The sequence below is a fragment of the Sus scrofa genome, chromosome 14, assembly GCF_000003025.6.
Source record: "Sus scrofa isolate TJ Tabasco breed Duroc chromosome 14, Sscrofa11.1, whole genome shotgun sequence".
Taxonomy (NCBI): Eukaryota; Metazoa; Chordata; class Mammalia; order Artiodactyla; family Suidae; genus Sus; species Sus scrofa.
The window spans coordinates 120,653,425-120,681,226 of NC_010456.5; the positions used below are offsets into that span (position 1 = coordinate 120,653,425).

Consider the following 27,802-nt stretch of genomic DNA (forward strand, 5'->3'; position numbering starts at 1 on the left):
GTTTTTATTTCTCCAGGGGCCCAGAACTACCTTATGGCGTCCCTGTGTTACCTCCCTCTTACCTCCACCCCACCCGAGCATCACTGCCTTTTTTCTTGACTCTCAAGACTGAGTGCCTTGCTGACAACTTTTTTTTTTGTTCTTTCCACCAGCTGTAACATTTAGCTCAATAAACACATCATTTTCCATCACCTGTGAGGAGCCAAGCACTGTGCTTGCTGCTTCCAAAATCCAGTATGTGTGGTTTCCAGTTCTAGGTCTCTATTCTAGTGCAAGCAACAGACAAATAGAGACCAATAAATAATTCTTGTCTCTCTCAGCCCCAAGGGGGCTGCTGACAAGCGTGATGTTGTCTCTGTTTTCCAAAGAAATAGTGACAGTGGTCCCCTTTTACTGAGCAGTTACTAAGTGCCAGCACAATGCTCAGAGCTTTATATTACATCGTCTCAATCATCCCAACAGGAGGGTGCTGTAATTATCCTCATTGTACAGATGAGGAAAGCCTCAGCTTCAGCAAGGCTAACTTTCCCTAGTCTACCTGCTAACAAAGAGTGGAGCTGAGACTCAAAACCAGGTTTTTTTTTTGGTTTTTTTTGTTTGTTTGTTTGTTTTTTCTTCTGAGGAGACTTCAGGGCTCTGAGGAAAGTGTCAGAGAGCAAGAGGCAAGAAATGGAATCTGGAATGTTTGAAGTCCAGGCTGAAGATCCCCTTGGGGCTGCCTCCCTGGAGTGAGTTCTTTATTTCCTGTTTATTTTAGGGTGGAGATAGGGCAGCCCAAACCTTCTGGTGCTCTTTAGACGTGACATCGAAGCCAGACAGGGCCCTTTTCCTGGAAGGCAATGGTCGAAGGTGTTGCCATTTGCCCTTGCGGTACCACATTGCCCCACACCCCCAGGAAACTCACCCAACCAGTAGGGCTCCTGAGACTGCATGCTATGGTGTCAGAGGTGTGATCCACACCCTGTCAGGCTCTACTAGGTTTTCTGAAGGTGCCTGAGCTTGTATAGCAACTGGTGTGGCCCATGCTTGGCAAATGTGAGCTGCACAGATGAGCTTCAGGCCCTGGCTGCCACCTTGACAGGGTGGGCCAGCTGGTTCTGGTCAAATGGGTGGGTCCAGCCTCTTCCTCTCCTCCATCAAGATCTAGGAAACAAGAGTGATCTTACATATAACTGGTTCTGTGTCATTTACTTGGTGAAAACCCTTCAACTGTTTCTTTCCTGTCTCACTTAAAATCTAAGTTCCCTGAATGGCCTTCACCCTTACTGTTCAGTGTGAGCTCTGAAGGTGGGCAGCCTCAGTGTTTGCTGAGAGCTTGTTAGAGATGGGCCTCCCAGGTCCTACCCCAGAGCTGCTGAATCTGAATCTGCATTTTGCCACAATTCCCAGCTGATCTGTACGCTCCTTAAAGTTTGAGAAGCTGGCCTGCGGGGCCCTTGTGAGCACGCTGATTCCCCCACCTGACCTAAGCTACAGCTGTACCTCATTTATTATTTATCCCTTATCTCACTTATTACAGGTTACCATGATTTTACTGGTTCACCATTAGTCTGTCAGGCTAGAGTACAAGCACCTTGAGCGCAGAGACCAGTAGTTTTGTTCATTATTTCCTTTAGCATCTAGGTTAGTGCCCAGCACATAATGGATGCTTGAGGAATATCGGCTGAGTGAATGATGAGTTCTCTGACTTTTAACCTTCTGATCTAATGTTTTATCAACAAGGGGACTATTGAAAAGACAGTTCTTCTTGAGCAGATTAGTCTAGAATACTGCAGGATTTAACATCCTTGGTGCCTACTCACTAAATGCCAATAGAACGCCCCAGTCATTGTGACACTCAAGAAACACACCCCTACAAATCTCCAAAGCCTCCTGAGAGGATAATATTACCCCAGTTGAGACCATTGCCCTAACCAATTTTGCTTGACTATGTCTGATTGACATGCCCCGATGTATGCTAAGGGGTCCAAGAGTTAGAAACTCCAGGTTTGAATCCATTTGCTACATGTGTGACCTTGGGCAAATCACTTGACCTTTCTGAGCCTCATCTGGGAATCAGGAATCTCAGAGGTGTGTTGAGTGAGAGTTAAATGAACTGGTTGTACGAGTAGCACCATGCACATAGTTGGCTCTCATTATATAGCAGCTAGTAGGCAAATGGAGGCATATCATTCTAGGATCTCTGGAGAATCCCAGAATCCTCGAATCAGAATGCTGGAGCTGGAAGAGATGGCAAGATCACAGATGTCTTTGGGCAGGCAAAGGCCTGGTGTTTTACTCTAAACAACGTTACCTGAGGCTGAGAACTCAGCCACAGGCAGCAGGACTTAGTATGATTTCGTGTCCAGGGCCTGGCTGGGCCTAAGAGTGACCTCCACAAGTTTCTGCTGCCTGGAAGGGAATGGTGATGCCCAGAGGTAGAGGCAGCACAACTGTAGGCAGGCTCCTGGCAGAGGAGGGAGGATTACCCAGGGCTGTGGCAAGAATGTGGGGCATTCTCTTAGCAGCTGGGGAAAGTCGCTGATAATTGTTTTTTGTTTTTTAAGGCTTTAGGATCAAGTCGCATCTAACTTTAAAAGAAGAGGTCAGTGCATCCAAAACCTGATAAGTGCAACCAAAAATTATCGTGTGTTCTTGCTTTTGAATATAGATGCAAACATTCTAAACAAAATAATAACTCATGGAATGAGCAGTGTTTTCAAGAACAACATAAAATGGCTGACCAGAATACATGCCAAAATCTATCAGTATAAATGATTATAACCACAAATTAAAGGAGAATAACACATAACTACAGCAACACATGATGAAATGTCATTTGAAAAAAGTATTCAGGAGGCATTCCTAATGAAGAAAACTACTTCCATGCAACAAAGATCATTTATCTGTGGTGGTATTTTAATTAAAGCGGTGTAGCGAGGTTGGGCCCCTGGCTTGTGGTCATCGCCAGCAGAGGCGTTGATTCTGAGACCAGCCTTTCCTTAGGGAAGAAGGAACCTAGAACAGAAAACAAAACAGAACAGGCTTTGGATCCCTTTGGAATGCAACTTGATTTTGATATTTAAAGGATTGGGGCTCTACACATTTAAAAAAGCAGAGAATGTATTTTACTTCATTTATCTACTTATTTTTAAAAACAAAAATCAGCTAGAAAAAGAATTATTAGATGGGTCCAGTGCACAGGATGAGAGTCTGTAGGCTTAAGTCTTAAACCTTGCTCCATCGGTTTGAGGAAGAGCTGTGTGGCCTTGGGTAAGTTACCATACTTCTCCGAGCTTGTTTTCTCATCTGAAAAATGGAGGTTGGATTGAGGAATCAGCTTAATGATACAAACTTCTATGAAACAAACCATGAAATGTTTTTTGCGGGGAACATTCACTTGGCATGGTCCTAGCAAAATCCTCCTGAATATCTTACCATTTGCCCCCAAGTGGGGTGCTCCCAGATAAGCAAGTCTTAGATGTGCATATTAATTGAGTCCTGCAATGCAGATTTCTTCTTGGATCCAAGTTGATGCAAAAAAGAGGGAAAGGGACTTTTGAGAGATTAACACATCCATTCTAATCACCCAAGTAGGCTGCTGTTATAAGGGCCATTTAATAAAATGTAAGAAGCCCTTTTCTAAGGGGGAAGAGATAGGCCAGGATGGAAGTCAAGTGCAGCTGTTTGAGCCTCTGCCAGTGGCCTGATCTCACCAGAAAACCGAAGTTAAAAAACAACAAACTTCCAGATTCAGTGATCTCAGATTAACACTGCCTCCCCCCCGCCGTTTCCTCCCAGCCCCCTGTCCTTCCTTTCCCTTTCTCCCCAGCTCAGGCACCTGGGTCGTGGTGCTTTTCCATGTGGTTGGGATGTCAGCTGGCAGCCCTGGCGACAGGAGCCCTGGGAGGCAGCAGCTACCTCTCGGGTTTAGCATTACGTCATCCCTTCTAGACCCAAATTTATCTCGGCTGCACACAGACCCGCAGCTCTGAGCTGCCGCTGACTCGAGGAGAGCTTACGCATGAAGTTAGGCTGACTCACTCGGCAGAAGGAAAGGTTTTCTGCTGCTCTTCACGTTTCTGGGATCCGAAGGGAGAGGCGAGGAGGAGGCTGCATTGTCCGTTTTGGAGTGGGGGATGGAAAGATGTATAACTGTTTTGGTTCTTATTTAGGAGCTCAGGACTCACTCTCCCCTGTTCTCAGTCTTGATTATTTGAAGACTCCCCCCCCACACACACCCTTATAAAGATAATTACAGAAAACTGCCCTGCGTAGTAAGCACTTTGCAGTTTCAGGGAAGTTCTCTTAAGCACCGGGTGTCACAGCACAGTGACTTTGGACGTGTACCTTAACCTCATGGCCCGGTATCCTCTTTTCATCTTCCCAGTCTGCAGAAATGATATAACACAGACCAGCCTCCTCCATTGTTCATAAATGTGCAGTAAATCCTCTGGAAATGTACATTGAGTAAATTGTGCAGGGAAAGGACCCCTAAGAATGGAGAGCTTTGCCTGTTTCCTCCAGAAGGCAGGTTGTCCCCATCCAGGGGACAATTGTAAAGCCTGGTTTAAAAAGGTGTACTTGAAGACTAGTGAAAGACCTGTGCCTTCTGTTTGATTAGCCCAATTAGCACTATTACCAGTTGCTGGTAGCAAAGCTCATTGTGGGTTTGCCAGCACTTCAGTTTAAGAAAAATATATCTGATGTACCCACCAAAATATATCTAATGTACCCACTAGTTGTAGGGCTGGGGACTCTGGAGGACTTTTTCCATCTTGAAATGATACTCCTTGGAGAGAGACACTTTAGGGAGAGGACAGAAGAGACTGTGGGTAAGGTTCCAGACTTTGGAAGCCTTGTTTTTCCTCAGATTCCCCATTTGCATTTGTAGTGCACATTAGATTTATAAGAACAAAAGAAAGGCCATGGCTGCCTCTGGGTTCTTCCAGGCTAGGCTGGTGCTGAGGGGTGGTGTGTGGGTAGCATCACTCTCCCAAGGCTAGAGCCCCAAGCTTTGTGCTGTTGGGAGACCCTTGTGGCTAATGTCCAAGCAAGAGCTCAAGGAGTCAGCCAGAGCCAGAGAAGGACATGGCACCTGCAGTTGCTCTTAGAAAAGGCTAGATATTTCTGTACAGAAAGGAGCCCTTATCATTACCTCGTCCCTTCTTCAGCATATGCAAGTTGCCTTTTGGTAATTCTCTCACTGCTTTCCATCTCCTCATCTCTCTCTTGGCCATGGCTTTAAAAGAAGGGTTGGTTAATTCATCTGAAGGTCAGCTGTGAAAGGCCAGGCACATGCAAGCACCCTGCTTTATCTTAATAACCTGTTAGGGCTAATGATGTTGGATTTAGACCCATCTTGAACCTGTGTGTATTTTCAGTTTGTACTTTTTTTTTCTTGATTGCATGTCACCTGGTTTACTTCCCATTGGGTAGACTTTCATTTGTTATAAAGCAACCTCTTTTAAGTTCCTGGGGTAGCCCTTGGCAGTTTGGGATCTGAAGCTTAACGGGGTTATGCCAGTGGTAGAAACTAACTTTCAGCCTAATAATTTCTATCCTCAGCCTACAGATGTTCTGAGTGAACAAGTATTCTTTTTAAATACTTCCATTCTTCCCCTCCCCAACATGTCCCTTGGTGAAATGTGGAGAGTGGTTGTTACAAACACCCAATGGGAGAGACCAGATCTGAAGCGACCTAGCCAACAGCTGAAAAAGCACAGTTCTCTGTTTCAAAGACTTTATAAAAAAAAATTTCTCTTGTGGCTTGTGAGCATTTCTCATTTTTGGTCTCCCCGCTTTTGATGGAACATCTATTTGGTTCTTAAATGTGGTGCCAAGTGTAATATTTAAAAGGGCTGGCAGAATTTTGCAGCTTTTTGACCTCATTGGAAATTTTGTTCACTTTGGAAAAAAAAAGGGGGGGGGAGAGCATATTAAAATGCAGCATGAAGCCCATGACATTTTTGAGAGTAACATTTTCATCTTGAGATGATATTTTCTGCAGTAGCCACTGGAATGACCACAGGGAAGGGGAAATTGTCCCCTCACCAAGAGTTTCCTGTTATTCTGGATGTCTACCAGCAGGTTAAAAAAAATCAGCGTGGGGGAAAGTTATAGATGTTTACACAATTCCCAGCTTGCTCCTAAAAGCATTCAACAGTTATGACCCTCTTGCCCCTCCTCACCCTAGACCAGAGGTTCTCAATCAGGGGTGATTTTTGTGCCCCAAGAAACATTTGGCAATGTCTGGAGACATTTCTGGTTGTCACACCTGAGTTGGTGGTGTGCTACTGGCATCTAGTGGGTAGATGCCAGGGATCTTGCTGAATATTCTGCAGTGCACAGGTCTTCCCCCCCCCCCCCCCGCCAAGTAAAATTATTCACCCAAAATGTCAACAGCGCTGAGGTTGAGAAACTCTGGTGTAGACTTTGAGGACTTGTTGGATTGGGAACTTGGAAAGACAGTGGTGGTAAGAGCAGCCATTGGCAGTCTTTTAATGTGGTCCTGCTCTCTTTAGCCTCTGCTTTCCGTTTCCTCTCTGTGGAGGAGAAGGAGAGGAAGCAGTCATGATAGCTTCCATTTATTGAGTGCCATGTACTAAGTGCTGGATTTATTTCAGTTAATTTTCACAATAAGCCCTAATGACTATACACTCCTCGAGAGCAAGGTCTATATCTGTTTCTTTCATTACTGTATACATTATGGCTAGTACAGTGCCTGGCACATGGCAACCCTCAATGTTTGGATAAACATATACAGGAGAATGATGAGGCCTGACAGGTGGTGTAAGTAGCAGAGTCAGGATTTGAACCGATCCCTCTGTGGCTCCAGCACCAAATCATTTACTCATTGAATTATATCCTTCATTTGCAGCACCAGAGAGGTTTTCCCAGCCTCTGAAATCACGAGCGAGGGGCTGCGGGAGGAGAAAGGAGTTTTTAAAAAGTAAGATTAAAAAAACCAAAACACTACCTTTGTGAAAACTGAGGTATTAAAAGAGCCTTATGGAAGCCCTCTCTGGCTCTTGATAGGATCACCCCTTGTTTCTGAACAGGGATTTCTGGTTTTTCAAGTATTTCTCTGTGTGGTGTCCAGGCCGCGCATTCTGCAGATGGGGAAACTGAGGCACAGAAGGTACATGAGAAAGGAGTAGATAGGAAAAAAAAAGAAAGTAGCAGAGAACTGGAATGTGGCACTTCAGATAAAGAATGCTTCAGTTCCTGGGCGCCCATCGGGAGTCCTTGAGAAAAGGGCTTCCCCGGGAGTACACTCAGAGCGCTCTCAGTTCTTACCAGTGAGGACTTAGTCTTCCCACCTGGTTGGGGAAAAGTCGAGCGGGACTACATCTCCCGGCGGCCACTGCGGGATTTGGCAAGGCGCATGCGCATTGAGAAGCGTGTGTACTACGACTCCCGGCGTCCAGTGCGCGGGGGCGGGACTACATTTCCCAGGGGGCAGAGGAAGGGGCGGGAGGGGGCGGGTCGCGGCGGTGCTCCCGCCCCTCCCCCGTGCTCGGGCGGAGAGGTAAACAAACCGCGCGCGGGCAGCCAGCCGGGCTGCGGGGCTGCTGGGCGGCCGGGCGGCGGGGTGGCCTGGAGGAGGGGGCGGTGGGGCGGGGGGCGGCAGAGAGCGCGCCTAGCTGTGGCGGGGCTGGCCCGCCCGCCTCCCGCACATGTCCCGGGGCGGTGCCAGACTCTAGCCGCCTGCGGCGCCTCCTGTCGGCTGGGGAAGGGAGCGTGGAGAGGCCCCGCTCGTCACCCGCGGTGCCCATGGAGCGAGTGCGGATGATCAACGTGCAGCGCCTGCTGGAGGCGGCCGAGTTTTTGGAGCGCCGGGACCGAGGTAACGGCTGGACGCCGCCGCCTCCTCCACCGTCTGAACCCGCGCACTCCTCCGCGCGGGGCATGCGGTGTGGCGGGTGAGGGGTGCTTGTGTGAGGAGGGGGTGCGTTTGTGAGAAGTGTGAGTGCGTGAAGGGGATGTGCGTGTGAGCGGTGTGTGCATGTGTGAGGAGGATGCTCGTGAGTAGGGTGCGCGTGAGAGGGGGATGCGTGTGTGAGAGGGTGCGTGTGTGAGCAGAGTGTGTTGGGGGGTGTTGTGTGAAGATGTGCGTGTGAGAGGGGGTTGTGAGTGTGAGGGGGGCTGTGCGTGAGAGAAAGTGCATGTGTTGGGGGAGCACGTGAGGGGGGTGCGTTGAGGGGGGGTGTGAATTTGTGAAGGGGATGTGCGTGTGAGGGGGGATGTGTGAGAGAGTGAGTGTGAGAGGGTGCACATGAGGGGTACGTGTGTGAGGAGCCTGTGCGGAGCGGATGAAAGGGGAGTGCCTTGTGAAGGGATGTGTGTGAGAAGGTGCATGTGTGAGGGGGTGCATGTGAGAGGGGTATGAGTGTGCGGCTGCGTGTGAGTGGAGGGGTGCACAAGGCAGCACCTGTGTGAGGGGAGGACTATACACTAGTGCATGTGTGTGAGGGGGCAGTGAGGGTATGTGTATGTGCTTGAAGAGGTGCAGGGAGGCGCCTGTCATCTGGGGGAGGTGGAGAACAGGGGTCAGGCTGAAAGGGGTAAACCCGAGCTGGCTCAGAGGGAAAATGGACTAGAGGAGAGGGAAGGAGTGTGTTGAGGTTTGAGGTGATCTGAGGTCCTGGGAGGAAATGAGGAGGAAAGAATGGATGGAAAGGGGTGGGAGCAGTGCAGGTAGGGGTGGAGAAGACAAGGCTGAGAGCAAAGGAAGGGAATGCTTGCTGAAGAGCAGGGAGGAGGACAGACATTGGTGGGAAAGAGACCACTGTGAATTTGAAGTGTGATGTAATGAGATCCCTTTAGGAATGGAGACTAAGGGCAATACAGAGATTGGGGTATGAAGAGTACGATTCCTGGGAATTGTGTCAAGAGAGAAAATGCCCTCTAAGAACAGGTGTTTGAATTATTTGAAATACATGAAAATGTGGCGTTTAGAAAGATATCTTCTAGAATGGGGATGGTTAAAGGAAAAGGGATTTGGAGACAAGTGAGATAATTGAGGTGAATGATAACTGGTCTCAGAAATGAGGGTGCTTGAGTCACACATTCTTGAGAAAAGGATTTTGGAGAGGGGGAGAAATTACTTGGTTTAGAAGAGGTGTTAATACACCTTCCAGTATAGGTTGGGTCTGTAAATAATGTCATAGGATTGATGTCCCAGCAAGGACTGGGAATTTTATCTTCCAGCAAGAAAGAGAGGAATTTACCTCTTTTCTTTCTCTTATTTTCAGCTACCTGTTCCTGCAAGGATTTCAGGTCTGAGGATCCATGAATTTGGGTATAATTCTCTTATATCTTTTTTTCATGTTCTCTCTTTAGAGTGTGAACATGGCTATGCCTCAACGTTCCCCTCCATGCCGAGCCCCCGGATGCAGCATTCAAAGCCCCCACGGAGGTTGAGCCGGGCACAGAAACACAGCAGTGGGAGCAGCAACACCAGCACTGCCAACAGGTAGCAAGCTGGGAAGGTTTAGAAAGGGTAGCTGGAGGGAGGGAGTGCATACTCAGGCAGAAGTGTGGGCCCTACTGATCTTAGTTCTCTAATACCAAGTCTGGAGCCACACAGAACATCCAGATGGCTGTCTTTACCACTATCCTTGGGGATTTGGCCTTTTTATTTCTTCTTTTTCTTCTATTTTTTTTTAAATTAAAGTGTAGTTGATTTACAATGTTATGGGAGTTTCTGCTGTACAACAAAGTGACCCAGAAATACACATATATACATTCCCTTTGGGCCCTTTTAAAATAATAAAGTCTAACATCACTTTGTGTAAAAGGGAAGGAATAGAAGCTGGAAAGATAAGCAAAGAAGTTCTTGCTGGGATTATTCAGTGGAGATGTCTGTAACTAAGAGGGATAGAAAGTTTAGAGACTTGGCAGCATGTATCTGTGCATGCAGCCACATGCTAAAAGTAATCCTGGGCCAGCTATAAACTTGGATGATCCAAGAATTTTTAAAAATAAGAAATATCTCAGGCAGGATAAAGGAGAATCAAGGGTTTTGTTAAAGGAATAAAAATATTTAGGTAAAGGAGGAAGTTGGTGGGCATGGTCTTTTTTTTTTTTTTTTAGGATGATAAAATTGAATTATAAGGGAGCTTTTAAAGCAAAAAAGAAAAGAAAAGATCCCTATTTGTTGATCAAAGTAGATACCTAGAAAATGCTTGTCTGGGTGTATGCGGACATAGGTAACTTCTGTTGTTTTGAAAATTTTTGGTAGTGTCCGTCTAGTCACTGTTTTTATTCTAGAGGGCCAGTAAATTCTGAAGATTGATCTCATATGAAGTTTTCAAAAGGCCATCCTTAAAAGAAAATCACAATCAACAGATGCTTGCCTTCTCTGTTGATAGAGTAATTAAATGAGACCTTTTCCCCCCAAAGTTTTGTCTAGAGAATATAAGCTTTCATTTTGGAGGGGTATAGAGCATTATCTGGGTTGATAAGTTTGCCTGAAGACTTTGGAGAACTCCAGATAGGTAGTTGGGTAGTCACTGGGGGTGGTAGGTTGGGGAGGGAGCAGGAGCAAGGGCTCTTACTCATCCATGCAGAAAACCTGAGGTTCCTGTAGACAATAGAGCTCAAAACCTTGAATTTTCCCACTCTGCATTTCTGACATCACTAAGACAAATAAAATATATTCTTTGCTATATTTTAAACAGTTTTTTAAATTATAAAAATAATTATCTATGGCATAATATGCTGTATTTAAATGTTTATGTGTGGGTCTAGAGGGTTGTTGTGGTATAGCAGTTTTGGGATGAAAGTATGTAGTATGATATAGAGCATTTAAAAAACACATATAAAAGACACATGAATTTTCTTGTTCTTCCTGGTTTCTCTGGTTAAAGTATGAGCAGTTAAGATCTGTATTCAGGAATTTTTGCTGTGACTCAGTGGTCATAAACCCAACTAGTATCTGTGAGGAGTGGGTTCGATCCCTAGCCCCTTTCAGTGGGTTAAGGATCCAGTTTGCCTTGAAATGTGGTGTAGGTCACAGATGCTGCTTGGATCCTGTGTTGTTGTGGCTGTGGAATAGGCTGGCCCTTAGCTTGGTAACTTCCATATGCCACAGGTGCAGCCCTAAAAAAAATTTTTTTTTAATATATTTTGAGATATGAGAAGAGTATCAGTTAGGAAACCAAACCTGGGTTCTGTCATGCTAGAAATATTTATTGATTGTTTCCTACTTTCTAGAAATGTATGATATTATTACATTTTTTCTCTGACTTTTACTGTTCTCATAGTAAATTGAGGATGAATTACATGCTAACCAAGGTCCCTTCTTCTAAAGTTCTGTGACACTGATTTAACAATTTTAGAAATCAGTTACTATATTGGTTATTCAGTATACCACCCCATAATTGCAGATGTGACATTTTTTCTGACAACGCAAGGATTATAGAGGTGTAAATAAGATGTGTATTTCTAGATTTTTACCAGTTATGTTACAGGTCATTAATATCTTTGTTACCTGTTGACTTATACTTTGTTCACCTTGGGGTTTTGACTGAGTGATAGTTCTCTTTCATGCTAGTGTTCCTGTTAGGATTCTGCTGTTGTTTGTGGGACCACATTGCTGTGTGTTTTAACACAGCGTATCAGAAAAGTTGTAAAACTACAAATTTGCCACGTTGTTCTTAATATGCAAGGGAAAATAATTATGTATACATTGGACCACCTACGACTAAGTAAGGTAATTTTTCATGGGATTATAAGTAGTAAGAAAGAAAGAGAGAAAGAAAAGGATATTAGAATATATTATGTCAAGGTCCGTGTATGTGTGGGGTTTAGGCTGGAGTCTTTACATGAGAAATAGTACGTTAAAGTGGAACACAAGAAATGATTTCTCCTCACCATTTAAGATTTCTGCTTCATGGAGTAGGGGGGCCAAGGATCAAATTCCAGTACTGGGGTACTTGGGAGATAGTGCTGTTAGTTTATTTATAAGGGAACACTATAGACTCTTTATTAATTTTAAGCCTGTTAATGGATTTATTAAGGATTTTCTTATACTGATTACATAAAGTAGAAAGTAAGAAAACAGTAAAGTTTGCATTTATTAGTCATCTGAAACAAGGAAAGAAAGAGAATTGATGAGTATATATGTCTTATTTTCCTGATAACAAAGCTACCTATGTGGAAGTTGCTGTTCCTATGATGCATCTTGAACATTGATTTCTTGTATATCATAAAATGACATTTATTTCCCTGACATTGTAGAATCTTTAAGATATAATGTTGGTTGACTTTCCCCCCTGATGTTCTCAGGTATAAAATGATATTCCTGTTATAAAGTTACTTTATAAATTTATGTTGGCTCATAATATTATAAATTCCTATTCCTCCTTTCTCTCAAGTCTTGGCTCTTACTTTCATAGTACAAAGGAGAGAAAATGGGTGATATAATGTGATATTGAAAATCCCAGTAATTTTAGCATTTGGGATCCTTTTGACAATTGGGAGGTGGGATCTATAATGCATAATTATTTTTTAAATTCATGATTGACTTTATTGTAGTCTTGGTCATGGTCTTCTGCCACACTTCCTAAAATCACCCTTGCTTAGATGTTACTGCTGTTAGAAAACTGGCTGCAATTGCTGTCTGGCTTATTGAGTAGTGTCAGAAAACCTGAAATTCTCAGCTTCTTTATTGTTTGATTTCACAGCTGAAAAACATAAAGATTTGTCATCTTTAAAACTCTGCTAATACTACATGGCTTCAGTACAACACCAGTTTCCTCCTGAATATCTCTTGAATCTTTTCTCTTACCTACATTACTACCCTCTTGGCTCAGGATACTATCACTTCTCACCTGGACAACTGTCATCACCTCCCAACTAGTGTCCCTGCAACCACTCTTGCTCCAAATACAATTCTGATGAAATATATTGGCTGGCTGTCTTTCAGGTCTTTCAGTACACCATATTTCCTCCTACCCCAGGGTCTTTGCACCTACTCTGTTCTCTTCTGAGAATGGTTTTTTATTCCCTTTTTCCAAGTTATCTCTATTTAATAACATTCTTACTTCAGGTCAATAATAACTTCTTCAGGGAAGCCTTTTCTCATCTGCCAAAGTAGATCAGGTATTCCCATACCTTATGACATCCCTACTTTCCTTTTATAGTGTTTTTCACACTTTGTAGAAATGTAGTTAGCTGATTGTTTGATAAATTAATGTCTCAATTTATTGGACTAAAAATTCCATGAAGGCAAGGACTGACCCTCTTCTGCCTAAAGATTTATCCTTACTTCCTATCACAATACCCTGTACACAGTAGATGTTTCTTGAAGGATGGAAGGTTTTCAAACTCCAAATAGACTATCCTAAATTGGAACTGAGTTTCTCTTTTGTGCTGAGTATCATATTAGACTCTGGAAGTAGAAATAATGGAAGAATATATAACTCCTGCTTTTGCAGACTCCTTGATTACTTTGTATTCTAAAGGATATTGATGATAGTATATTTGGGAAGGAAAACAATATGTAGTATTTGAAGAATAAAGATCTTCAAACTGCCAGTTCTTTTAAACCAGTATATCAGAGTAGACTGTAGAATGCTACAATCAATTCAAAGAACATTCTTGTCATCTTGTGTAATGAGAATAAAATGATAGCAAAACTTGTGTATGCAACAATGGGGAAAAGACAGTCTCTTCAGAAAGTGTGTTTGGAAAGTTAGACAGCTGCATATCAGCCAGTAAAGTTAGAACACACCCTCACACCATACACAAAGATAAATTCAAAATGGCTTAAAGACTTATATAAGACATGACACCATAAAACTCCTAGGAGAGAACATAGGCAAAACATTCTCTGACATAAATAATACCAATGTTTCCTTAGGTCAGTTTACCAAAGCAATAGAAATAAAAGCAAAAATAAACAAATGGGACCTAACCAAACTTAAAAGCTTTTGTATAGCAAAGAAGTCATAAATGAAATGAAAAGACAACCCACGAACTGGAGGAAAATGTTTGCAAGTGATGTGACCAACAAGGGCTTAATTTCCAAAATAAACAAACAGCTCATACAACTCAACAGCAGAAAAACAAACAACCCAAACAAAAAATGGACAGAAGAGCTACATAGACATTTCTCCAAAGAAGACATACAGATGACCAACAGGCACTTGAAAAGATGCTCAACATCGCTAATTATTAGAGAAATGCACACCAGTCAGGATGGCTGTCATTTTTTTGTTTGTTTTTTGTTTTTTTGTTGTTTTATTTTTGTTTGGTTTTTTGATTTTGGTTTTGGTTTTTGTTTTTTGTCTTTTAGGGCCGCACCAGCAATGTGTGGAAGTTCCCAGGCTAGAGGTCAAATGGAAATTGTATCCGTTGGCCTACACCACAGCCCTAGCGATGCCAGATCTGAGCCACATCTGCGACCTGCACCACAGCTCACAGCCACACTGGATCTTTAACCCACTGAGCAAGGCCAAGGATCAGACCTGTGTCCTCATGGATGCTAGTCAGATTCATTTCCATGGAGCCATGATGGGAACTCCCAGGATGGTTATCATTTAAAAAGCCTACAAATAACATCTGTAGAGGGTGTGGAAAAAAGGGAACCCTCCTGCACTGTTGGTGGGAATGTAAGTTGGTTGCAGCCACTATGAAGAACAGTATTGAGGTCACTCACAAAATTAAATATAGAGTTGGTGTATGATCCAGCAGTCTCAGTCTGGGCATATATCCAGATAAAACTGTAATTCAAAGAGATAACGCACCCCTGTGTTCATAGCATCACTATAATAGCCAAGACATGGAAACAACCTAATGTACATTATAAATGAATGGATATACACACACCCACACCCACACCCCCACACAATGGAATACTACTCAGCCATCAAAAAGAATGGAATAATGCCATTTGTAGCTGCATGGATAGAAGTAGAGATTATCATACTAAGTGAAGTAAGTGAGAAAGAAATGCTATATGATATCACGTATTCAGAATCTAAAATATGACACAAATGAAAAAAAAAAAAAGACAAAAAAAAAAAAGATTAAAAAAAAAAAAAAAGAGTTAACGATCCGGCGTTGCCGTGAGCTGTGGTGTAGGTTGCGGACGCGGCTCGGATCCTGCGTTGCTGTGGCTCTGGTGTAGGCCGGTGGCTGCAGCTCCGATTCAGCCCCTAGCCTGGGAACCTCCATATGCCGCAGGAGCGGCCCAAGAAATAGCAAAAAAAAAAAAAAAAAAAAAAAAAAAGGATTTAAAATATGACACAAATGAACTTATCTATGAAATAGAAACAGACTCACAGACATAGAGAACAGACTTGGAGTAGCCAAGGGGGAGGGGGAGTAGAAGAGGGTTGAACTGGGAGGTTGGGACTAGCAGATGCAAACTATTATATATAGAATAGATAAACAACAAGGTTCTATTGTATGTAGCACAGGGAACTATTTTCAGTATCCTGTAATAAAACATATGGAAAAGAAAAAGAGAAGTAGGATCAAATATAGGAGTAGGAGAAACATAGCTAAAAGGTTGGAACAGATCTTTCTGGACATTAAAAAAAATAAAAGGCTTGAAGAGTAAAAAAAAAAAAAAGCAAAAAAGCCAAAAAAAAACTTGTATGTGCAAAGAACCATAACTCTGTCAAATGCTTGAAATAGTGGTATGAGCCTGTAACACACGTATAATAATTGCATTATTTTAAGGTGCTCTAGAAAGTTATTACGTGAAGGCGTACCTCATTTTAACTGCACTTTATTGTGCATCACAGATAATGTGTTTTTTACGAATTGAAAGTTTGTGGCAATCCTGCATTGTCAGATAATGGTAAGCATTTTTAGCAATAAAGTTTTTTGAATTAAGGTATGTACATTGTTTTTTAAGACATAATGCTATTGTACACTTAATAGACTATAGTATAGTGTAAACATAACATTTATGTGCACTGAGAAACCAAAATTTTGTGTAACTCACTTTATTGTGATAAACACTTTATTGCAGTGGTCTGGAACCAAATTCATGGTATCTCAAGGTACACCTGTACCAATTTATGGTTAGATTTTAAGTTGAAAAATGTCCTCTCTTTACTATCCTTAGATACTAAAGAATCTTGCAATAGTAGCAATATTCAGTACCATCTGCTAAGATTGAGGTTATAAAAAAAAAAACAATTTTCTTTTTGCTTGTAAGGCTTTAGTTTAACTTTTCTTAAACTACAGAATAATGAAATGTTTTAGTCTTATTTTAAAGGGAATGATTGTATTATATTTTCAGCTTTATAATCTTTTTGGCTGTCTTCGTAGATTTTTAGGTTTTTTTTTCTGCAGGAGGGGAATGAATTATTTTTCTAGGATAGTTATAGAGGGTTTTTTTTTTTTTTTTTCCTGGTGGAAGTAATTTCAGGAATATCTTCTATTTTTTCTATTTTTATTTTATTTTTTTTGCTTTTTAGGGCCATACTGTGGCATATGGAGGTTCCCAGGCTAGGGGTTGAATCAGAGCTATAGCTGCCAGCCTACGCCACAGCCACAGCAACACAAGGTCCCAGCTGCGTCTGCGACTTACACCATAGCTTTTGGCAATGCTGGATGCTTAACCCACTGAGCAAGGCCAGGGATCAAACCTGCAACCTCATGGTTCCTAGTCGGATTTGTTTCTGCTGCGCCATGACGGGAACTCCAATATATCTTCTATTTTTATTCTTAAACATATACTGGTTTGTTCACAGAATGAAGACTTATTTTTATTTTTGTGAAATTTCTTATTAGTTTATATTTTTCAAACTTCCATTATTAAAGAACTAGTTTCTGGGTCTCAGTCCAATAGAAAACTCCCGAAGTTTCAGGACAAAAGTGGAAATTAGTAGCAGTTAAATTCTTAATGATATTAGTGTTGTTCTTCAGTATTTTCCAGATGTTAGGGATATGATATGATATATTCAGTGATATTCTGTCTTCTACTAAAACTGAGTTTGAATGAAAAATTCTCAGGAATTATTAGTATACCTCCGCAAACTCAGACTTTCCATTAAATGCTTCATTGAAGCATAAGTTTGCTGTTGGCTGGATTTCTTAAGAGTATATTCCCCTACAGAAGTATCTTTTGAAGGAGACTTGCATGATCATTCCTTGTAAGTTAGTAGGAAAACTGCTTCTGTTCCTACTTGATGAGAGGCCTTTTGCCAGAACATTGATGTGATACTACGATATAGATCACAAATCATAGAAGGGAAATTCAGGATTTCATCTAGTATAGTTCTCTGCTTTATAATGGTAAGATACACATTTTATAGTTGAAGCACATGTGGCCTAGAGATAGTTAAATAATTTGCCTAAGCCTTATAGCTATAAGTGGTGGTTGAGTCTAATATCAAGTGGACTTTAAGCAATATATGCATAATTCTAACCAGGCAGGACAGTTGACCTGAAGAAAGCTTTCTCTTGTAGATTTCTCCTTACAGATGAACCAGCACTGCCTCCTTTTGGATATAGCATGATTCTTTGTCATTTCTTGAGTGAAGACAGTAATCTAATCAAAGAGGTTTTGTAGTGTAGTTTGGCGAAATACTTAACCTAGATTTCATTTCTGTTCAGTAGTGCTAATGTAATTTATGCATGCATATTTTTTCTTGTTCGATTGTTTTTACTTTCATTTCAGCTTCTGACATTTTAAAATACTAGCAGACTTTTTTTTTCTCTTCTGTGCATGCACATGTGTGTACATACAAATACAATATCTTCATTATCATCTAACAGATGTTATCAAATAAACATACAAATACATTATTTCAAACTGTGATGAGTTTAAAAGAGAAAAAATAGAGGATCTTGTGAGGGCCATAATGGAGGACCTGATCAAGTTTGAAAGGTGAAAGAAGGCATTTCAGCTTGAACCTTTTGCAGTCTTGCTTTCACTTATCCTGAACATTGTTTCAAGTTCATACATATCTGTTAAATCTTTTTAATTACAGCATGATATTCTGCTTCATGTGCATGCCATAATTTGTCAAGCCAATCACATCTAACATTTGAGTTAATGTTAGATTATTTTTTCATTCCAAACAGGTCTACTATGAACACTTTTGTACAGACACTTTTGTGTATTTGTCCACCTACATCCTTAAGATGAAGAATTAGAATTGTTGGATCAAAGGGTAGAATCTATCATCAGTAATAATAATATTCATTTGATATACTAAATTTATACGAAGCTCTTTAAAATATATTGTTATTTCATTTGAATTTCAGAACAATTCTGTGAAGTGGAATTGGTTTCTATATTCTTTTTTTTTATTTAATTTTTGTTTTTTTGGGGGGTTTTTTTGTCTTTTTTAGGGCCACACCTGTGGCATATGGATGCTCCCAGGCTAGGAAGCTACAGTTGCTGGCCTACACTATAGCCACAACAGTGCCAGGTCTGAGCGGCGTCTGCAACCTACACCATAGTTAAGGGCAACGCCAGATCCTTAACCCACTGAGCAAGGCCAGGGATTGAACCCTAAACCTCATGGTTCCTAGTCGAATTCATTTCTGTTGCACCACGGCAGGAGCTCCTTCTCTATTCTTTTGATAAAGAATCTGGACTAGCGGGCAAAGTAACTTTTATAGGTACAGCTATGTAAGAGAAATCTGTGGGATTTGTTTCTTTGGGATCAGCAAATAATTCTTAGTAATAATTTACCTAAAAACTAAAACTCAGTGACTGTACCCTGAAATTTATGTGTTTTCGTGTTCTCCTTTTTTTGCTATGCCAAATGCCTGAAAGGTGTGGTCTGTACCTGCTGTTTTAACGTCTTTCTACCAGAACTCTTTTTTCACCCTTTGCAGTTTTCTTCGTTTTTCACTATTGAAACCACTCTCTTAATGTAATTAGTAACCAAATTTGTCGAACTTATATTGTCACATAAAACTGTTGTTATACATGCTTCCGTACCATAGAGAAGTTTATGGAAACTTTATTGGAAAGATAGTATGTATAGTAAAAATAATAAGTCAGTAAGATGTTATAGACAGGGTCCTTTTTATTAAGTCAGATGATGGTACAGAGAGTAAATTACTTAAATTTGTAGAAAAAGAGATTATAATAGGTTATTGTAGAAATGCTATAGATTCGCAATATATACTTTTTCATTGATTAATTTTAACATGCATTCAAAGAGATATAGGGATTCCATAGCTTGGTTTTAGAGTGAAATTCCTTATGTTTTATCTAAGTAATAATTTCTTAAAAGAGAAAATATTTGGTTTAGTAGAAAATTTTGTTATTAATATTGCTGCATTCATTTTAGGAGAAAGTGTTATGGATTTTCCTTTTAGTTTTATGACATTGGATTAAAGGGTTTCCATGTGGTATTTATGTCCTTGTCTTTGTTTATCATGGCAAATATTTTTAATAGTCTTTTGAGAACACTATGTAAACAACATTTGTGGAGGCCATATGATGAGAGCTTTGAAGCTATTTGGAATGGGCATTTTTAAATTATAGAGGAACATAATTTTAGTCTTTAGTCAGTCATATATTTTGGTAAAGCAACAGATTTTCCTTTACTTTTATTTTGATTAATTAGATGAGCAATTTAGGATTTTCTTTGAGGAACTATAAAGAACTTTTTCTTTCATGTAATAAAAGAGACCAGAGGGTAAAATGTGGTGAATTTGCCTTAGTATTAGAAGAAATGTAAATTTTCAGGTTTTTAATTTTGATCACCATGGTCCTGTGTGATAGTATATGTCTTTTGTATGAATAACAGAACAAAAGTGATCCTCAGTCACCACAAAAACCCCCGGATAATATATTGTCATTAATACTTAGTCTGTTAGGATTGGTTTCTATAGTCTTTGTTGGTAACAGTAAATGTATATAAGTTACAATTTAAAATTTAGATTTTTAGGCCTGGCTCTAAAGGTTTGTTGTAGTTAATTTTATCATTTTATTGTGTTACCCAGTCAGTTGTCCTTTGGAAGGCAGATTACATTCCTGGAAAGAGCACTGTAAGTCAAAAAGAAGTATTTGAATATCATTTTTGTATAGAATCATTGTTTATTGAGGGATCATCAAAAGCTCAAAGTCTAATATGTTAATGGAATTTATCAAATACTGTATTTAATCCACACTGTCTAAAAAACAAAATTATTTATTTGTATAAAATGTAAACATTTTTAGATATGTAGAAATTACTTTAAAAGAATTGGGAGTTCCCCTTGTGGCTCAGTGGTCTTAAACACAACCAGTATCCATGAGGATGCGGGTTTGATCCCTGGGCCTGCTCAGTGGGTTAAGGATCCGGTGTTGCCATGAGCTGTGGTGTAGGTTGCAGATAAGGCTGGGATCTGGCGTTTCTGTGGCTGTGGTGTAGGCCTGCAGCTGTGGGTCTGGTTTGACCCCTAGCCGGGAAACTTCATATGCTGTGGATGCAGCCCTGAAAAGACAATCAATCAACCAGTCAATCATCAAACAAAATAAAAGAATGACATGGTGGTTATCTAACATTGTTAAGGGCATAGTGCCATATGTATAGTAGGTATATAGTTGCAATTTTCTTTTTTATTTTTGGCCACCCCATAGCATATGAAGTCGTGGGCCAGGGATCAGATCTGAGCCACTGCAGTTACAGTGCTGGATCCTTTAACCCAGTTTGCTGGGACCTGAGCCCTGGTGCTGCAGAGATGCCACTGATCCTATTGCACCACAGTGGGAACCCCCAGTTTTCTTCTTAATAAGTTCTGGCTTTTTTATTTTTTGCAAAAAATGGAAGATGAAATGTGAGCCACATGAGGGCTTATAGAGCACTTATATTCCCAGTGTAGATATGCAGTAAATACTTACTAAATGGACGAGTGGCCAAATACTGTGAGCACAGTTCTGTAGACCTTAAGGTACTTTTTAATGAAATGTTGGCATAATTTTGAGGAGTCTTTTAGAGAAACTTAGGCTTAATTGATTGCTTTGTATTAAACTGATCTAAAGATGTTTAATATCTTTATTATTGTCGTCAGTTTATTTGTAACAGGTATACTCATTGGAGACAAAGTTGTGTTTTTTTGTTTTTTTTTTTTAGCATTTGAAGTTAAGACCCATATTAGAAATAGTTGAGTAACATGTTTCTTTTATTCTTTTAACAAACATTTAAGTATCAGTAGGAATTTAATATTAATTTTGCTGAGTACCAGTATGTACTTCATACTGTTTGCTATTTTCCCAAATGTGAAAAATAACTTGGACGTTAATGGTAAAAGGTAGCAAGTGGGAGGCACTGTCCTTTAAAACGAAGGCCTTCTATGCTATAGGAGTCCACAGGACGACTTGAACATGCATGCTGTATCAAGTGAAGCAGTCTAGATCATTAGTGGTTTGTCTTTTTATTTATTTATTTGCCACACTGGCGGCATGTAGAAGTTCCTGGGACAGGGATTGAATCTGAGCTGCAGCTGCGACCTATGCCACAGCTGCAGCAATGCTGGATCCTTAACCCACTGTGTTAAGCTGGGGACAACCTGCACATCTGCAGCAGATCCTTAACCCACTGCATCACAGCAGGAACTCCTGGTTTGTCTTTTTAGATGTCCTGTTTTAACTTGAAAATATGCTCAAGAGCAGTAATTTTAGAAGTTCCTGTTGTGTCTCAGTGGAAATGAACCCGACTAGTATCCATGAGAATCCAGGTTCGATCCCTGACCTTGCTCAGTGAGTTAAAGGATCTGGTGTGGCCCCAAGCTGTGGTGTAGGTCAGATGTGGCTTGGATCTAGTATAGCTATGGCTGGCAGCTGCAGATCTGATTTGACCCGTAGCCTGGGAACTTCCATATGCCACACCTGCGGCCCTAAAAAGACCAAAAAAAAAGATTAAAATTATGTACTTTCTAGTAATTCACTCCTTCCTTTCTCCCTCCCTCCCTTCCTTTTTACTTTTTATGGCCAGCCTTACCTGTGGCATACAGAAGGTCCCAGGCTAGGGATCAAATTGGAGCTGCACCTGCAGTCTGTGCCACAGCCACAGTGACACCAGATCCAAACCTCATCTTTGACATGTGCTGCAGCTCGTGGCAATGCTGGGTCCTTAACCACTAAGTGAAGCCAGGAAATGAACCCTGGCTCACAGGGACAAGGTTAGGTCCTTAATCCATTGAGTGACAACAGGAACTCCACTTTCTAGTAATTTCTATTATTCTAGAATAAGGAATTGGTATTTTATTCACTTTCCTGGGTCCTTTGTAGTAGATTAGATTATTGCTTCAATTTCAGGATGAGGTTTATTTTGTGAGTTTAAGGAAAACAATTATCTGCTATAGTCTTTGGAGGGCTATTTATATGCAGGAGCATCCCCTGTGTAGCATGTGAGGGCTTATTACTCTTTTTTTTTTTTTTTTTTTTTTTTTGGCATGAGGACTGCTGTTGATTTGAATGCTTGCTGTCTCTTTCCTCAGTGTGTGCAGGCCATTATCCTCTTGATAGGGGGTTAGAATGAGATTTATAACCCACCATAGAACTTTTCAACCCAAGCTCTATTGACATTTTGGGCCAGATAATTCTGTTTTGAGCATCATGGAATATTTAGCAGCATCCCTGACCTCTCCTCACAAAACGCCAGTAGTATCTCCATAGGGTGACAACCAAAAGTGCCTCCAGACATTGCCATATCTTCTGGTGGACCAAATAGACTGCAGTTGAGAACCATTGCACCATTGCTCGCCTCCTTTTCATTTAGTTTGCTTCTTTTTCTACTTCTGAAGGTGGAAGGCATTGATTTTGGACTCTATACCCACCCCAACACAAAAGGGTTTAAAACCGTAAACATTTTTCTCTAAGCACTGCTTTAGCTGCATCCCACAAATTTTGAAATATCGTATTTCTTTGTCATCCAGCTAAAGAGAACTATTTTCTTTGAGATTTATTCTTCAACCTATGACTTCTTATTTCCTTCCTCTTTTTTTTGGACTTAATTTCCTTTCTCTTTGTAGCTTCTTTAGGTGAGAATTAGAGCATTGATTTCTGAACCTTTTTTTTCTAGTAGAAGAATTTAAGTCTAAAAATTTCTAAGAACCACTTTAGATACATCCATCCATGATATGTTGTGTTTCCATTATCATTCATTTCAGAATATTTCCTAATTTCTCAGTGATGTTCTTAGATTTGTGGTTTGTTTTCCAAATATTGCTCTTTTCCTAGTTATCCTATTATTGATTTCTAATTCAATTTCATTGGGCTTAGAGAACCTACTCTGTATGATCTTAGTACTTACAAATCCTTTATTGAAAATTATGCTTTACAAAGTACATAACTTTAGGGATGTTTATATAGTTTATCAAAAGATTTATCAGAGACTTAGAGTGTTTGCTATATTTGAAATAAGAATTGATTTTTTAAAACCGAATTCATGTGTAATTTTTTCACTTTTTCCTGTTGTTGTTTTTTTTAATTTTTTTTTTTTTTTTTTAGGGCTGCACCCTTGGTGTATGGAGGTTCCCATATAGAGGTCAAATTGGAGCAGCTGCTGGCCTACCCCACAGCCTTAGCAATGCCTGATCTGAGCTGCATCTACAACCTACACTGCAGCTCACAGCAATGCCAGATCCTTAACCCACTGAGCAAGGCCAGGGGTTGAACCTGTGTCCTCACAGATACTAGTCAGGTTTGTTACTGCTGATTCATGATGGGAACTGCCATTTTTTCCTGTTTATTGAAAATATACATGCAGAAAAGTATATAAATTCTGAGTGTACAGCTCAATTAATTTTCACAAAGGTGAATAAATAAAATATTACAGACATGCTGTCACCCTGTCTGAGGTAACCATCAATCTTCTTTTGATACCATTAGTTTTGCTACTTTTTTTTTTTGCTTTTTAGGGCTGTACCTGCGGCATATGGAGGTTCCCAGGATTGGGGTCGAATCAGAGCTACAGCTGCTGGCCTAAGCCACAGACACAGCAACGTAGGATCCCAGCTGTGTCTGTGACCTATACCACAGCACATGGCAACACCGGATCCTTAACCCACTGATCGAGGCCAGGGATCAAACCTGCAACCTCATGGTTCCCAGTCAGATTCGTTTCCACTGCGCCATGATGGGAGCTCCAGTTTTGCTACTTTGTAACTTTGAATGGAGTTATGCAGTATGTGTCTTCCTTTTTTTCATTCAGCACTATTTTGAAATTAGGAAGATTCATCCATATTATTGCATTGTAGTTGTTCATTCTCTGTGCTCTATAGTATTACATTATATGAATGTTCCACAGTTTATTCATTCATTCTACTGTTGATGGACATTTGAGTTATTTCCAGTTTTTAGCTAGTATGAAAGGAATGAATATTCTGTGTCCTTTGATAAACATATATATGTATATTAGTTTGGTGTGTACTTATGAATGGAAATACTTAGTCATAAGGTATGCGTATATTTGGCTTTGATATGTAAGTTTTCAGAGAAAACTTTTGATTGTAGTTATTGTTATGCATCCTTTTTAGATACTTGCTTTTTTTGTGGTCTTAGTTATTGTGGTGCTGTTTTTGTCATTGTTATGGAAGAAGCAGTTCATTTCTTATGAGGCATTTGTCCAAAAGCCTGTAGTATTGAAGTTTTACTATCTTTGATGCTTTTTTTTTTTTTTTTTTGTCTTTTCTAGGGCTGCACCTGTGGCATATGGAGATTACCAGGCTAGGGGTCTCTGAGCCGTGTCTGCAACCTACACCACAGTTCATGGCAACACCGGATCCTTAACCTGCTGAGCGAGGCCAGGGATCGAACCCGCAACCTGATGGTTCCTAGTCGGGTTTGTTAACCACTGAGCCATGACAGGAACTCCTCTTTGATGCTTTTTTAAAATATATACTTTTGATAGAAACAAATGTACAGAATTTCCTCTTGGAAAGAATTACTTTAAAGAATGAGCATGATTTTCTTCTATTACAGTGTTCTTCAAACTTTATTGACCACTTTATTATATACCACTAGCAGCAAAAATTCTATATCTCTGATATATTTGTATACATTTATAATTGTGTTCATATAGCACTATACTAATATTTTATAAATATAGAATAAAGTTTAAGAAGAATAATAAGCATAAATAGAAGTTTTACAATTCTGCTAATTCTTTTTCAACTGCTTTTAGGTGTATACTTCAGAGATCCCTGCTCTAATATAACTGAAGTATATAAGCTTTAGGATACAGTTAGAAAATATTCATTTAGGTTCACTGAACGTGCTCTTTTCATTGTGTAGAGTTCAACATCCATTAGGCACTTTAGTATTAGAAAGTAAGTGAAAGGAAAATGTTAACAAATTAGAGGTTGGTTCATTAATTCAACAAAGATAGAGGTCTTTTCTTTTGTTGGAAGAGAATATTAATTCTGGCTATGGGGGCTTTTATTTTCCTTCTATGGTAGCACAACTCTTGGGCCCAAACAGTACCATTTTGTGCAGTTTCAGTTCTATGCTTCATTTCATTGACTGCTCCCAAACTGCACCTTAAAGAATTAAAAGTTTATATATTAGAGCAGTGTTGCAGTCAATGAAAACTCACAGATCTCGTTGAGATAATGACTCCCATTCAAATAGGAAATGTATTAGCATGTCTCTTAAAGGGATGTTACTTGTGAAAAAGATTACCTGTGATTTGATAAAATGATAGAAATGCCTTTATCTCTGTCCTAGAAGTTGTTAGGCATTCAGAGTAAGGGTGTCTGAAAGGAAATCAGTTCATTAGTGTTTGCTCCCAGTGGTGCATTTTTGTTTGGAGAAGATAAGTGTGCTAACCAGATGGATTATTCAGAACATATAGGGAATTTATTGTAATGAAATACTTCAATGGCATGTTATTAGAAGAGCTTGGTTGGATACAGGCTCAGAGAAGCAAAGAGGTTGTTTCTTTTTATTTATTTATTTATTTTGCTTTTTAGGGCCACACATGTGACTTATGAAAGTTCCCAGGCTAGGAGTTGAATCAGAGCTACACCTGCCAACCTACACCTCAGCCACAGCAACATAGGGATCCTAGCTGCGTATGTGACCTACACCACAGCTCAAAGCAGCACCGGACCCTTAATCCACTGAGTGAGGCTAGGGGTCGAACCCTGTCCTCTTAGATACTAGTTGGGTTTGTTACCACTGAGCCACGACGGTAACTCCCAAAGAGGTTGTTTCTGAATGTGCTAGGATGTGATGTATTCAATTATTATGTTCATTAGCACTCTCTGGGTTGTTTTCTCCATGTACATATAGGTAAGCATCATTCTCTCTGTCATAACTTAAATCTTATAGTGTCCTCTCAGCTGACTAAATGACCAAAACACCTGTCTTTTTCTCAGTTTCTTTTTAATCATTATGGTTGGTTGGTTATTCGTAGGCTAACTCCAAGTGTTACTGAGAACCCTCTCAGTTTGGTGCCCCATGTAATACATGTAACATTGTTTCGGGTAGGATATTTTCAGTCTTGTTAAAAATAATAAGACTGTTTGCAGTGGCTAACATTTACTGAATACTTACCGTTTGCTAATGCCCTTACTTTGTTCTCTAATTCTTACAGTAACCCCACCAAGGCATGTGATATTCCAATTTTACAAATGAGGAAACTGTTCATTAGAAAAGTTAAATAATTTATCCAAAATTACACAGCTAATGTGAGTGATAGAGCTAATATTTAAACTCAGGATTTTTTTTTTTTTTTTTTTTTTTGCATTGTTGGTCTGTGCTTTTGCTTTGGACTTTACAGCTCTGCTTGTTTGTTTATGCTGTATCCTTTCCACTTGGAATGCCCTCTCCCAACTAGATCTAGTCTCTAGTAGTGGCAAAGACATCATGTAAGCCCCAGACCAAAAGCCTCCTTTTCTAAAACCCCATTTTCTGATAGCCGCATTTGTAAGTAAACTCTACCTCCTTTAAATTCCTACAGCACTTTGTACCTTTCTTCATATATTAATTTGCCTTGAGTTACAATTATTCCTATATATGTCTTTTTTTTTTTTTTTTTGGTCTTTTTAGGACTGTACCCACGGCATATGGAGGTTCCCAGGCTCAGGGTTGAATTGGAGATGTAGCTGCTGGCCTACGCCACAGCCACGGCAACATGAGATCCGAGCCACATCTGTGACCTACACCACAGCTCATGGCAATGCCGGATCCTTAACCCACATGGATTCTAAGCCAGATTTGTTTATGCTGTGCCACAGTGGGAACTCCCAATTCATATATATGTCTTAATCTACCACTAGAGACTGCTTTGATTCCTTGCCATCTAAGACAGTTTTGAGTACTATAGATACTCAATATTTGTTGACTTGATATTGGAGGCAAAAAGATCATCAAAATAAGAGTAAACACTACTGATGCATTTTTGTGTTTTTTTTTTTAAACTGAAGAACATGTCAGTATGATGAAGATTAGTTCATGTCTGATCAGTTTTGCTTCTTGGTATTTGGAAATCTTGTTAAATATTACTAGTAGTATATATAACTAGATAGGGCATGCATTTTCAGTTTTTTGTGAAAAAGTTCATGTTCTTAGCTATCATTTTCTATTTTTTTAGAAAGAAGATAAATAATAAAAATCTGAGAGAGGTGGGAAGAACCTGCTGTTTTAATTTTGTTCACAGCAGTGGTTCAGATTATGTTCTTTTGGTGCTAGCTTTGATAATAGCCTCAATATAATATGGAATTCAACAATTCGTTATTTTTGGATGTATATCTTTTACATTTAGTGCCAGATGTAGGATGCCAGACTGTTTTGAGTAGGTATATGGTAAATAGTCTACTTCTCTTTAAACAGATTATTTCCATTTATTACTTCAGTATTTCATTATTTTGTTTTACTTATTCTGAATTTTCTTTTAAGATAAAG

The 27,802-nt window shown here is 40.1% G+C and overlaps 1 protein-coding gene across 3 annotated transcripts in view; it reads left to right on the plus strand.

The window, feature by feature from the left end:
* Positions 1-27,802, plus strand: part of MXI1 (MAX interactor 1, dimerization protein) — a 78,942-nt gene that overhangs the window by 9,734 nt on the left and 41,406 nt on the right. For 2 of the 3 annotated variants that reach the window (XM_003133181.6, XM_021073199.1), the window contains exon 2: positions 9,325-9,457. In XM_003133181.6, coding sequence (XP_003133229.5) covers positions 9,325-9,457 — 133 coding nt within the window. Of the gene's footprint in view, positions 1-7,458; positions 7,829-9,324; positions 9,458-27,802 lie in introns of those variants that run through there. The other variant, XM_021073198.1, reaches the window with a different exon arrangement.